The sequence below is a fragment of the Leptopilina boulardi genome, unplaced genomic scaffold (genome assembly GCF_019393585.1).
Source record: "Leptopilina boulardi isolate dan_hultmark-lab unplaced genomic scaffold, ZJU_Lbou_2.1 LbouV2_248, whole genome shotgun sequence".
NCBI classification, from domain to species: domain Eukaryota; kingdom Metazoa; phylum Arthropoda; class Insecta; order Hymenoptera; family Figitidae; genus Leptopilina; species Leptopilina boulardi.
The window spans coordinates 205,296-218,887 of record NW_026137805.1 but is presented as its reverse complement, the minus strand read 5'-3'; the positions used below and the strand labels follow the sequence as shown (position 1 = coordinate 218,887).

The 13,592-nt window shown below is 24.0% G+C and overlaps 1 protein-coding gene across 2 annotated transcripts; it reads left to right on the top strand.

The window, feature by feature from the left end:
* Window positions 1–8,651, top strand: LOC127280470 (transmembrane reductase CYB561D2-like). Of its 2 annotated transcripts, none has more exons than XM_051303469.1 (3): window positions 1–191; window positions 2,945–3,144; window positions 6,087–8,651. In XM_051303469.1, the coding sequence occupies exons 1-3, from the start codon at window positions 149–151 to the stop codon at window positions 6,621–6,623; spliced, it is 780 nt and encodes a 259-aa protein (XP_051159426.1). In that variant the 5' UTR covers window positions 1–148; the 3' UTR covers window positions 6,624–8,651. The 2 variants fall into 2 exon arrangements, with proteins under 2 accessions (XP_051159426.1, XP_051159427.1); XM_051303470.1 differs by lacking the exon at window positions 1–191 and adding an exon at window positions 1,113–1,370.
* Window positions 8,652–13,592: the final 4,941 nt, after the last annotated feature.

Sequence of the window (13,592 nt, the reverse complement as noted above, 5' to 3'; positions counted from 1 at the left end):
GGAATTTTCTGCCACATCAACAATTTCTTGACACTTATGCGTGAATTTTTATACATATTTTCGCGCAAATTATTATTATTTACATTTGTTTAGAAATTAAATAGTTTTTTTTTTGAATGAAATAAAATTTTTTTTTTTTTTTTGACAAATGAGTGGAAAAATGTCAAGAAACAGATCAAAAGCAAGTTATTGTAAGTTTTGAAATACAAATTAATTTTTAAAAATATATAAAAAAAATTTTTTGTTTCTACATTTCCGGTAACTCGCAAAAACTTTTTTTTCTCACATTTTCCTAAGGAAAATTTTTTTCAAATCTCTATCAATTTTTTCCTCATTAATTTAACTTTTTTCGAAATTTTTTTAATTTTTCACAATTGATTCAGTTTTTTTTTTAAATTTTTCCAAATTTTGTTCCGAAAAATTTTTTTTAAATAAAAAATAAAAATGCAAAATTGTAAATAAAAATTATTCTTATCAGATAAATATTGATTTATTTATAAATATGTAATTTATAATATAATAATGTTTATAAATATAATGAAACTAATAAAAACTAATATAAATAATAAATTATTATTTATAAAAAATATTATACTAAACACGTAACATAATTAATTATGAATTTAATTATTATTTTTTTAAATTTATCATTAAAAATATTTGAAAAATTATTAATTAGTTTATTAATTGTAATATTAATTAATTATAAACTAAATTATTAATTTATTTTTTAATTATTATTTTAATTAAAAAATTAAATTATTTATGAGATATATTATTTAATTTTTATTTAAATTAAAAATAATAAAAAATAAAATTAAATTTATCAAAAATTATTTCTCTATCAGTACATAAATTATAAGATTATAAAATTTAATTGAGAAATTGAAAGAATATTTTTATTATAATAAAAAAGTAAATTAAAAATTAAAAGAGGGGAAATTTTTGTTGGTTTGGAAAAAAAAATCTAATTGATAAAATACAAAAGGACCAGTGTATTGTGACTAGTATAGAAGAATGTTTACGATTGTAATATATAGCTGGAGGAGAAATATGTTGGATGGTATTGCATTTGCAGTAAAAAGTGATCCCGAGTGGGGAACCTGATTACAAGGCCATTATGTTTTACGCTGGTTTTTCATCCTAGACAGTAAGGGGATTCAGTTCGACTTGGTTCGACTCCAGTAGTGCCCCATAAAGACACGAGCTTATAGTTTTATCATTTTTTTTTTAAATTCACATTATTTAGTTCAACCCTTATTTATTCAACAATTTTTTTTTTTGATTCAGTGCGTGCTTATTGTTTATTTATTCTGTTTTCATTTAAAAAAAAAAATAAATAAATAAAACGGAATTTACCATTCTATAAGGTAAATATTAACAATTTATTTAACTCCACAGAATCAGTTTTCCATTTGTTTTTTTTTCGTTCTTTTATTTATTTATTTTTAATTGTTTTAATTTTTATTTATTTTTATATACTTTTTTTATTTACTATTTTTATTAATTTTTTTATTTATATTTTTCATTTACTTTTTTTTAAAATAATTTTTTTTTTTTTTTTTAATATTTATAAATTTTTTTTCCATTCTTTTTTTATTTACTTTTTTTTATTTAATTTTTTAATTATTTTTTTATTTATTTTTTAAAATTTATAGATTTATTTCTTTGTACATTCTTTTTTTATTTACTATTTTTATTAATTTTTTTATTTATATTTTTCATTTACTTTTTTTTAAAATAATTTTTTATTTATTTTTTCATATTTGTAAATTTAATTATTAATTTATAAATAATTTTTTGTTATATTTCAATTATTTTTAATTCATTTAAAAAAAAATTAATTTGTTTTTAATTTTTTTGCATAATTTATTTATTTATATTAACTATTGTTATCATATTTATTATTAATCACTTTCTTATATTTTTAAATAAATTTATTTATTTATGAAATAATTTTTTTTAATTAACTAATTAATTAAGAAAATTATTGTCATCCAAATTAAACTTTTACTTTGTTATCTAAATTTTTTTTCAATTTTCGAAAAAAAAAATTCCATTTAATAATAATAATTAGCCCTCGATATTTTTTTATAAATCATTCTGATTGAAAAGATATAAATTAAATTTATTCACCCCTCTCTAATTTAGAGAACGTAAAAATAGAAAAAAAATTTTTTATTTTTATAATTTTATTAGAATAATCATTAAATATCAATTAATTTCTATTTTTATTATGCTATATCACTGTTTAAAATCGCTATTAACAATAATAACAACAATAATAACAAAAGTGATAAAAATGAATAACAATTAAAATAAATAGTTAATACAAAAACTATATATAAATGAATACCATAAAAATATTACTAATTTTTATTATTAATTAAAAATAAAATAATTAATTATAGAATAATAATAATATTATTATTTTTAATTAATTAATTAATTAATTACATAATTATATTATTATTATTATTATTATTATTATTATATTGTTATTATTTGAAAATTTTGTTTACCAGCAGATAAAAAAATTTAAATATTCATAAAAAAAAATATATCAAATCTATAAAATTGCGGTACAAAATATTTAATAAATATAATATTTTTAATATAAGAGCACCTACGTAAAATTAAAAAAAAAAATATTTTTCTCGCCTACGTTTTTAAATTAATGTGCAAAAGAAATCATCAGTAAAGTTTTTCTCTCTCTCTCTCTCACTATTTCTCGGAGGAAAATGAGGAATTCAGGCGCGCAATAATTATTTTGATGAATCACTGTGTGAGCATTCTCATCTTTGTGATTACGTAAGAATTAAAAGACACATTCATTGAAAAGAAAAATTTTATTCTTTGCGTGATAAAAAAAATATTTATTTTTATATTTATAAATATTTTTTCTTAATTTCTTTTTCTATATATATATATATTTTTTTTCCAGCACAAGACTTGGGTGCAAGGGACGATTTTGAAATGAAGACAGAACAACAAAGTAGAAAAGCGCCACCGGGTTCTTTGACCCTAGGCGTTTCATTTCTAACACATTTACTATTAATTCTACCAATTATCTATATATTGGTCATTGCTTTTCATCGACCTGAACAATTATTCACATGGCATCCAATTTGTATGTCATTGGGGGTAAGCAATTTTAAAAATAAATACTTTTTTTTAGTTTAAACAAAAATTAAAAAATAATTTAGAAAAAATATTAATTTTTCTACAAGTCATAATTGTTTAGTGCAATAATTATTTTTAAAATCATATTTTTTGTATAATTATTTTTTAATATTTTTTAAAATACTTAAAAACAAAAAATAGCGGAAATATATTCCTAGAGGAATAATTAGTTTGCTTTAAAAAAAACAAACAGATTTAATGATTTTCTGATAATTACCACCTACAAAGAAAAAAAAATGAAGATTACTGATTAGTTGTCTGTAATATAACAATTCTAATGTGGTAATTGTGAGCAATTTTATTGAAATGAAAATCATATTTTTGCATTGAATTAAAAATCAAAATTAAAAATGACATCAACCCAATATAAGATGTGAATTGTTCCTGAATTTATTGTCTTTGTTTCCTCAAGGACTGACCTCTGAAGACTTCGAATCGTTAGTTTGAATTTTGTTTTTGTTCTTACAATCTGCAAATTTATGATACAATTTTTTGTACATTAGAAGCACACGGAATTAATATGTTCTTGCTGGGTAAGACAATCCAAGTCGCGGATTTCGAGAGTTACTTTTCGATCCACCAGCTTATGCCTGATTAAAACCACTTTGGTGACCTGTGCTGTAATAATTACGTTTACGTTTAGAACCTGGGACCTTGTTTGCTGGCTTTTTGAATACATTTTTTAGCATCTATTAAACCTCTACTTTCTAGGTAAAACAATCCAAGTCGCAGATTCGAAGAGATACTTTATGTTCCATCGATTGCAGATTTTCCATGCTTAAGACCACTTTGGTGACCTTTCCTATAAAAACTGGGTTTACGTTTAGATCCTAGGATCTAGCTTCCTAGCTTCTAATCAATTAGCATCTGCTGGCCTTCATCTTCCTGGGTAAGACAATCCAAGGCGCGGATTTTAAGAGTTAACTTTCGATCCACCGATTGCAGCTTACTTCTGATTAGAACCCTTTTGGTGACATGAGCTTTAAAAATTACGCTTAGGTTCTAGGATCTGATTTCCTAGCTTGTAGAATCCATTTTTTAGCATCTACTAAATCTCTACTTCCTGGGTAAGACAATTCAAGTCGCAGATTTCGAGAGTTACTTTTCGATCCACCAGCTTATGCCTGATCCAGAACCACTTTGGTGACCTCTCCCATTAAAATCGCTTTGACGTTTAGGTCCTAGGACCCAGCTTCCTGGCTTTTGGAACACTTCTTTTAGCTTCTACTAAACCTCTTCTTCCTAGTAAGACACGCGGATTCTAAATTGACTCAACGACCGCAACTTATTTTCCACTACTGTTTTGGTGACCTGTGCTGTAAAAACCGCTTTGATGGTTGGATCTTAGGACCCAGCTTTCTGGCTTTTGGAACACTTCTTTTAGCTTCTACTAAACCTCTACTTCCTGGGTAAGACAATCCAAGTCGCGGATTTCGAGAGTTACTTTTCGATCCAGCAGCTTATGCCTGATTAGGTCCACTTTGGTGACCTCTCCCATTAAAATCGCTTTGACGTTTAGGTCCTAGGACCGAGCTTTTTGGCTTTTGGAACACTTCTTTTAGCTTCTACTAAACCTCTTCTTCCTGGGTAAGACAATCACAGTCGCCGATTCTAAATCGACTCAACGATCGCAACTTATTTTCCACTACTGTTTTGGTGACCTGTGCTGTAAAAACCGCTTTGATGGTTGGGTCTTAGGACTTTGCTTCCTGGCTTTTAGAACACTTCTTTTAGCTTCTACTAAACCTCTACTTCCTGGGTAAGACCATCCAAATCGCGGATTTCTAGATTAAGTTTCGATTACACTTTATCCAAGCTTAAAACTGTTTTGGTGACCTAGTAAAAATTGTCTATTTGGTGACATCTTCTATTGTAACTATAAAGTCTCCCTTTTTATACCTCCTGCTCCTGCTCGTCTGTGGCTGACTATGAATTTCCTTACGGAGTTTGCTCAGAACCTCGCATACAACTTTTCTTTTGGTGATTGCGGTCATCATTGTTGATACTTTGCTGGACATCTTCTTCTCTGTCCTTCAGGTCTGGACTTCTACCAGAGTATAGCCGGTGGGGGATCAAGGTTCATTTCCATCTGGATCATTGGGTCGGACTGATGGCAGTGGTTAATAGTCTACATCGCTTAGGGCTTAAAGCTGATGGTGGAGGGCAATTCTTTGGGTGCTTTAGCGCCATCGGAATTGTTCCAGTCTCTAGGTTTCGATGTGTGAGTTGCAGTTGCAACTTAGGAAGCTGCCTGCAAAGCCGTTAGGGATTAGAAAAGTCCGGATCTTCGCAGAGGGTCCTTACCAACCTTGTGGAAATCCGCAGATGACTAGACCATCAGGTTCATCGACATTTGCCAAGCGTATTTCGTCTCCGTGACTATGGGGTCTGTGTGGGTATACCTGTACATAAAAATCTGTCAGATAAAACTTGTCCTCTTGATCTGTAGCTATGGTCAACTTAGGGTAATTTCATCATCTTAGGGTTTTATTTTAGATGATGCTGCTTCGTTTCTCTTGTGTCCAACACGAAATCTTCTTCTTCTTCTAATTAAATTACTATGGTTTCGCCGACTGTCAGATCTATCCTAATGTCATCTAGAGTGGAACTTTTCCAAATCTATTGTTAGCAGATTCCCTTAACTGTTGTAAATAATTTGAATATTAAAATCGGTGCCGTACCAAATCTTCAATCCCACCAGCTGATGCGGGTTCTCCTGAACACTTTACTTTCTCCCTTACCCATTGGAATATAAAGGAAACAAACCAAAATCAATCTTGTTAATAATTCTCCAATACAAAAAAGCACTTCTCTATAAAATTAATTTTACATTACTTACTAAATCTCTTTCTAATTTTAATTCTCTAGTCTCATTAAAAAAAAATTTCTCTTAATTTTTTCAGGCACTCTTGATAATTGAAGCAGTCTTCAGCATATCAGGCGAAGTTCTATTGGCCCATAAATTATCACGTGCTCAACGAATAACAATACATTGGATAATGTTGACAATTGGATTATGTTTAATTTTATGTGGTCTTATTATTGCGATTGTCAATAAAAATAATAAAAATAAAGAACATTTTGTCTCGTTTCATGCAATTTTGGGATTAACGACAATTGTTCTTGCATCATTGGTGGCAATATTTGGAATTATTGCAAATAATACAAGATGGCTATATCCACGTGTTAGACCAGTTTTAATTAAAGTACTACATGCTTATGGTGGTATTGTAATGACAATTTTATTTATTGCAAGTTTAATTGCCGGCGCCTATACACATTGGTTGGAACATCAAAATATTGGTGATCATGAAGTTGGACAAAAACTTGTTTTTGCCTCATTATTTATTGCTGGGGTATTGGTATTGTTTAAACCAATTTTAGGAGCAATTTCAAGGACAATTGTTCTTACTAAAACACCCCAACAACCAAGTACGTGACCTTGTTGTCTTTTTTTTTTAAATGAAAGATCATGAGTGTTACATTCTATTTTGTCCAAAGAAAAAAAAATTTTTTTTTTTCAATTTTTGTTATGGTGAAAATTTTTTGAGAATTATGTTTTTTTTTGAAATCTTCTTTTTTAATTACTATAAAAAAATGAAACAAATAGAAACATAGCTATCGGAAAATTTTCATCAGATTTTCAAAGTCTCAAACACAGTGTAACGCCTTCACTTGAAATCGAGACACGTATGTATATCTATTTTCGTACTTTGTTTTATGAATGTGGCACGTATCAAGAATTATGTGATTTCAACAAAACAAGGAAATTTTTTTTGTTTTTTGTTCAAATAATACGTGAAACAAGATTTTAAGTTTTATAATTGATTATTCGAGGAAAACAATTTTTATTTAATATAATTTGAATTTAGTTTGCTTTTTCATGAAAAAAAAAGGAATAATTATTGTTACAACGAAAAACTCCGTCCATAGATTGATATATACGACTCGATTGACCAAAGAAGAGATTATTTATTTTGTTTTTTTTTTTTATTTATTTAAATCAAGTGACGCCGTTACATTAGCGAGAATTATTTCACTGCGTCTATTTTTAAATATATAAATATATTTTTATAAAAAAAAAAAAAATTTGCAGAATTATAAACGTTAATTTTTTTTTTTAAATAACAATTTTAGATTTTAATAAAAGGATTTTTTTTTATTTTTGAAACCGGGGACAGACAATAATAATAATTATATTTATATTTTATTGCGTAAATTTGAAATTTTTTTATTTCTACGGCATCTTTATGACGGTATAGTAAATTTTACTATCCACAACTGTAATGAATTATTGTACTATACGACAGTATGATAAATTTTACTATACAAAACTGAAATAAATTTTATTTTAGAACAGTATAGTAAAATTTACCACAAACGTAATGTAATTGTTACTATATTTAGTTATGAAGTCTTTACACGACGGTATAGTAAACTTTACCACAAATTTAACGTTCACAGTATAGCAAATTTTACTATACAAAACTATAATAAATTGAATTATACGACAGTACGGTAAAATTTACTATGAAAAACTATAATAAATTTTACTATACGACAGTATGGTAAATTTTACTATGAAAAACCATAATAAATTTTACTATACGACAGTATGGTAAATTTTACTATGAAAAACTATAATAAATTTTACTATACGACAGTATGGTAAATTTTACTATGAAAAACTATAATAAATTTTACTATACGACAGTATGGTAAATTTTACTATGAAAAACTGTAATAAATTTTACTATACGACAGTATGGTAAATTTTACTATGAAAAACTATAATAAATTGTACAGTATAGTAAATTTTACTATACAAAACTGTAATAAATTTTACTATACGACAGTATGGTAAAATTTACCATAAACGTAAATTAATTATTCAGTTGTAAGGCCTTTAAACGACGGTATAGTAAATTTTACCATAATGAGTAAAATTTTTACCATTTAAAAGTTGAACTTACCGAATTTTTTTCTAAAACATAAAAAGAGCATAATATTAATAATAAATATAATTTTAAATGTACTACGTGAAGCAGAAAAAAATATAAATAAAACTCAAAAGTCTGATTTTTATAAACTGTACAAGCTCTACAAATGTGTATTCGTAAGCTCATGCATTTCTTGTTTTTTTTTATAACCAATGGATACTTAAAACCGAGTTTAGTTTATAAATTTACTTTAAACTCAGTTTAAAGTAATATTATCTAGATAATATTTTATCTATAAATATGTTCTACAATTTTTTTGATACAATGGATTTTTAAAAAATTTTTTAAATTTTTTTTTTGAATTTTTTTTTTTGTTTTTAAGAAAAATGTGCAACATATCGTCAACCATATATCAACACTTTATTATAATTACACACGCATCGTATACATATACACAGAATATAATGTATATATATATATATATATAATATATCTTTCGTAATACAATGTACATGTATAATAATACAACTTTTGCAATACCTTATTAAATACCACATCTTATGTATAGACGCTCGTTTTCAAAGTTGTCTGTATTTTTTTTTTATTTACCACAACTTCGCAGGTTTTTTTTTTAACATTATGTAACAACGTGCATGTATGTATATATATGTGTATATTTATACAATATACATACATACATACATGCATATATACATAATATGTATATCGAATATAAACTACAATTTATATTTTTCATATATATATATATATATATATATATATATATAATTTATTAATATTAAATAATTTAATAACAATATATTATAATATACACATATATATATGTGTATATATAAGAAAATTATATAATCAATTTTTTTAACAAAAAACAAAATAATTATATATAATATATATTTAATAATATATATCATATATAATATAAATATATTTTACAATATAGTATAAGTTAACTATTATATCAATAATATTTATTTTAATGCATATTTTTGCATATAACATTACTTTTAATTTGAAATATAGAATTTCAATATTAATTTTTTTATATATATATTTTCTTTTTTTTACATATTATATTATTGTATATAAATTTTTATATATATGCATGTACGTATGTATAATGTATATTAATCTATTTATTTATATAATAATATTCTCCTCTCTTTAATATAATATTATTTATTTGTACACACGGTGCATACAGAAAGTGTCATAAAAAAATGTTTTAATCAAATTTTTTTTTCAAAAAACTTTTTCATTTTGATCTTTTTATTATGTTTCGACCAAAAATTTATATATTTATTTATTTATTTATATATATGATATTAATATATTAGTAAGAAACGATTATTATTATTATTATTATTTTTCTCTTTAAAGAAAAATATTTGAAATTATTATCATTTGACACTATTTTGTACACCCCGCATATATAAAAAAGTTATATAATCTCTCTCTCTCGCTCATTCGGAAAGTCCCGCTTTTATTTATTTTTTTTTCTCTTATACAACTATCGACTTGATTTGAAAATAGTTTTTTTTTTTTATTTTCGATTTTTATTTTATTTATTTATTTTTTTTTGCAACTTCCTTTGGCTTTCATATTATTGTGACTTGATTGTATATCGTTCCAATTGTGTGACACTTTTGAGCTTAGGACCATTTTTTTTTTTGTATTTTGCTTCACTTGCGAAACTTTTTCATTTAATTACTAATTATAATCATAGTAATTAATTAATTAATATTTTATGATTATTAAAAAAAAGTAATTAAATGAGATTGGTATATGGTAAACTTTACCAGACTGACATATAAAAAGTTACATGACAGTTTGGTAAAATTTACTAGTCTATCGTGTAATAATTACTCGACAGTTCAGTAAAATTTACTATTCGATCGTGAAAAATTATTCAACAGTTCGATAAAATTTACTATGCTATGGTGTTAAAAAAATTACTCGATAGTTCGGTAAAATTTACTATTCTATTTTGTAAAAGTTACTCAACAGTTTAGTAAAATTTACAATGCTATCGTGTAATAATTACTTGACTGGTAAAATTTACTGTGCTATCGGGATAAAGTTACTCAACAGTTTGGTAATATTTACTATATATGTTGTAAAGTAAAATTTGCACATTAAAAATTAGTTTTAATAATTAATTAATTACTGTTGATTTTTTTTTTTTTTATTGACTTTTCTTTGCCAAATTCGAGTCGTTTTTCCTATTGCTCAGTGTCAGGCACGTTACGACGAACCTCTGAGAATCGCGTTTGATACTCTAATGAACTTTTGTTTTTTGCTTAATTTTCTAATTTCTCAAATTCTCGACGTTTTTTTGAAAAATGAAACTAAGAATGAAGAAAATATTATTTTTCCTCCCTATTTAATAATAAATCCATCGAATTTAATTTTAATTTTTTTTTTTTTGTTCTTTTTAAATCTACGTATATAATACAAACAGATATGTAACTCGTAACAAATATTTTAGAGTTTTTTTTTGAAGCATCAAAAAATTTTTTTTTTTGTCTTTCAAAAAACAAAAGAAATTTCTCCGGTTTCTTGAAACTTTCAATATATATATATATATACATGTAAGTAACTTCTGTTCATTTTTTTTCGTATACATTCGAAATTTTTTTTTTTGATTAAAAGAAATTTTTACAATTTTTCTATTTTGATAAACAAATTTTTTTTTACTTAATTCTCTTACCTTTGACTTTTTTATATGTATATATATATATTTATAGTTAATATAATTTTTACGAAAATACGTTTAGCTTGGAAATTGGTAATACCTTTTTTTTCAAATTAAGAAAAAAAAAGGTATAAAACCTCTCCATTTGCTTTTTAATTCTAGGACACATTACTTTGTACTGTTTGCTCTACGGTTGCTCTTAATTCTATCTATCTAGGACACTCAGCCGATCTTTTTTTCTACGACTCGTTCCCATTTTTTTTTTTTTTTTTTTTTTTTTTTTTTTTTCTCATATTTTTTTACTATTTCTATATAATTTACACAACCATTATTCTTCATTCGCAATATCGAGGTAGATCTCTTTATTAGGTGAGAAAGAAAAAAAAAACTTAACACACTGATCCAATATTAGATATAATAATAAAAATAATATTTTTTATTAAAAAGAAAAAAAAATTTTAAGAATAAAAATAATATATTTTAATAAAAAGAAAACAAATTTTTAATAATAAAATAATTTAATTAATTAAGATGAATTAAATAAATAATAAATAACAAATAATAACAAATAAATAAACAATTATAATTTAACAAATAGTTAATTAAATGAATAATTAAATAATATATTTTTATAAAAATATATATAAAAATAATAAAATTGTAAATGAAAAATTTATAAAAAAATTAAGAATAAATAAATTGGAAATAAAAAAAAAAATTGGAAAAATTGTGTGATTCAAAGCATCATTGGAAAATGAATGTAAATTTTTTTTAAGTTACATAGAAATTTCCTGGGAGTATAACAATTCAGACAGATTCTTGTGAAAATTGTAAATTGTCATTAAATGCTCGACTAAATGAGTGCCAGCTCACATGCCATAAAATTTATTGACGCTAACTACCATCATCATATTATCATCATCATCTTCATCATCAGTCACCCTATTCCTACCAACACTTCGTCAGGAGAAAAATATTTCACTCATTGAAAAATACATTTAATCGTATTAAACGGTGTCTGTATTTCTCGATATTTAATTCCCTGCATTTCTATATATATATATATTGCTATATATATATATACGTATTTGTACGTATATATAGTGTTTTCCGGTACGCAGCATTATATTCTTGAATTAAATTTTTCTACTGTCAATTTACTGTTGTCTAATCCAAGGGCGCCGGAAAAGGAAACGAGCCGTGAAATAGTACAAAAAATTATTATTATTATTATTATTATTGTAATTTTTATTTTTATTAAAAAAAATTATAATTGTACTCAATTTATTACTCAAATTATTATTTACAAAAAATTTGACAAATAATTTAGATATGTTTATTTGTTTTAATTTTTTGAATTTGATGAAAAAAAAAAAATGTTAAACCAAAAAAATTTTTGGAAAATTTTTAAAAGCCGAAAATAATTTTGGTAATTTTTAAAATAAAAGAAGTTTTGGAAACTAATTTTGTGAATTAAAATAAATTTTAAAAAAACCTTAAAATAACGTTTTTTGGAGAAATTTTTTTTTTGCAAAAATCTAAATTTTCGAAAAATTTTTTCAAATTATATATGCAAAAAAAGGCTAATTAGAACTATTTCCCGATTCTCACGCATTCATTTCCGGTGCCCTTGTACTTAATAAACAAAGAGGCTATAGTCCTGTATATGATACTATTTCGTCGAAGATACAACAATAAAAAAAAAAAAAACTATTTTTTCTACATGGCGAACAATCGATGCCCTAATTTTTGTTTCCATTGTGCCATTTGTTATTCTTCAATAAATTTTGATAACAATCTTTAAAAATTTTTCATATACATAAGCTGGGAAAAAAAAAATTTCCTGTTATTTGTAAATAAATTTATTTTATGATAAAAAGTTTGTTAAGAAAAAAAATACCTTTTTTTTGCAAATACCAGAAAATAAATTTATAACAAAATAATTTCAAAAAAATTTTTTTTATAAATACTATTTTTAAATAACAAATTTAGAAAAATTACTCCATATTCTTTTTGTAAATACTATTTTTGGAGAACATTAAAAAAAAAAAAAAGAAAAGTTCAAAAAAATAAAATCTTAAATGCAGTGGAAATTGAGTAATTTTATCCCAGCATAAATATAGAATTAAAAATTATTAAACAATAATTAGATGTTGATTTTGCAAAAAGGAACAAACCCTTATTAATATCCTATATAATTGATATATTTGCTTTTTTTGACTATAGTTCTTTGTCGCCGTTGATTTCTAATTATAGGCTAATTCACTCTTTATTTTTGTTCTTATCTTTTTTACTTAAATTTTTATACAATCGAAAACTCAAAAAAAACAGTGTATTTTGAAAAAAAAAATTATTTAAATAATTCCTCGTCAAAAATAAAAAATAATTTACAATATTTTTTTTTTATACCAAATCGTTTCTGTTCGAGCTTCTTAAACAACGATAATTTTTTTTTTTACATTTAAATTCATATTTTTTTCATATATACGAATAATTCCTTTTTATTAATTCTATTTATACATATATATATGTATATAGACTAAAATTTTATATTTTTTAATAATATATAGATATATTAATACGAATCGCGCCAAAATATTTTCCCAGGCCACTTTATCGTCCCTTTGAGCAAATTATGAATTACGAATTAAATATTCTATTTATTTCTATTCTCGCTTATTTTCAAATTTTATTTTTCAAATTCCAAATTTTTTTTTAAACTAAATAGAAGGGATTAGATTTAAAAAAAAAAAAAA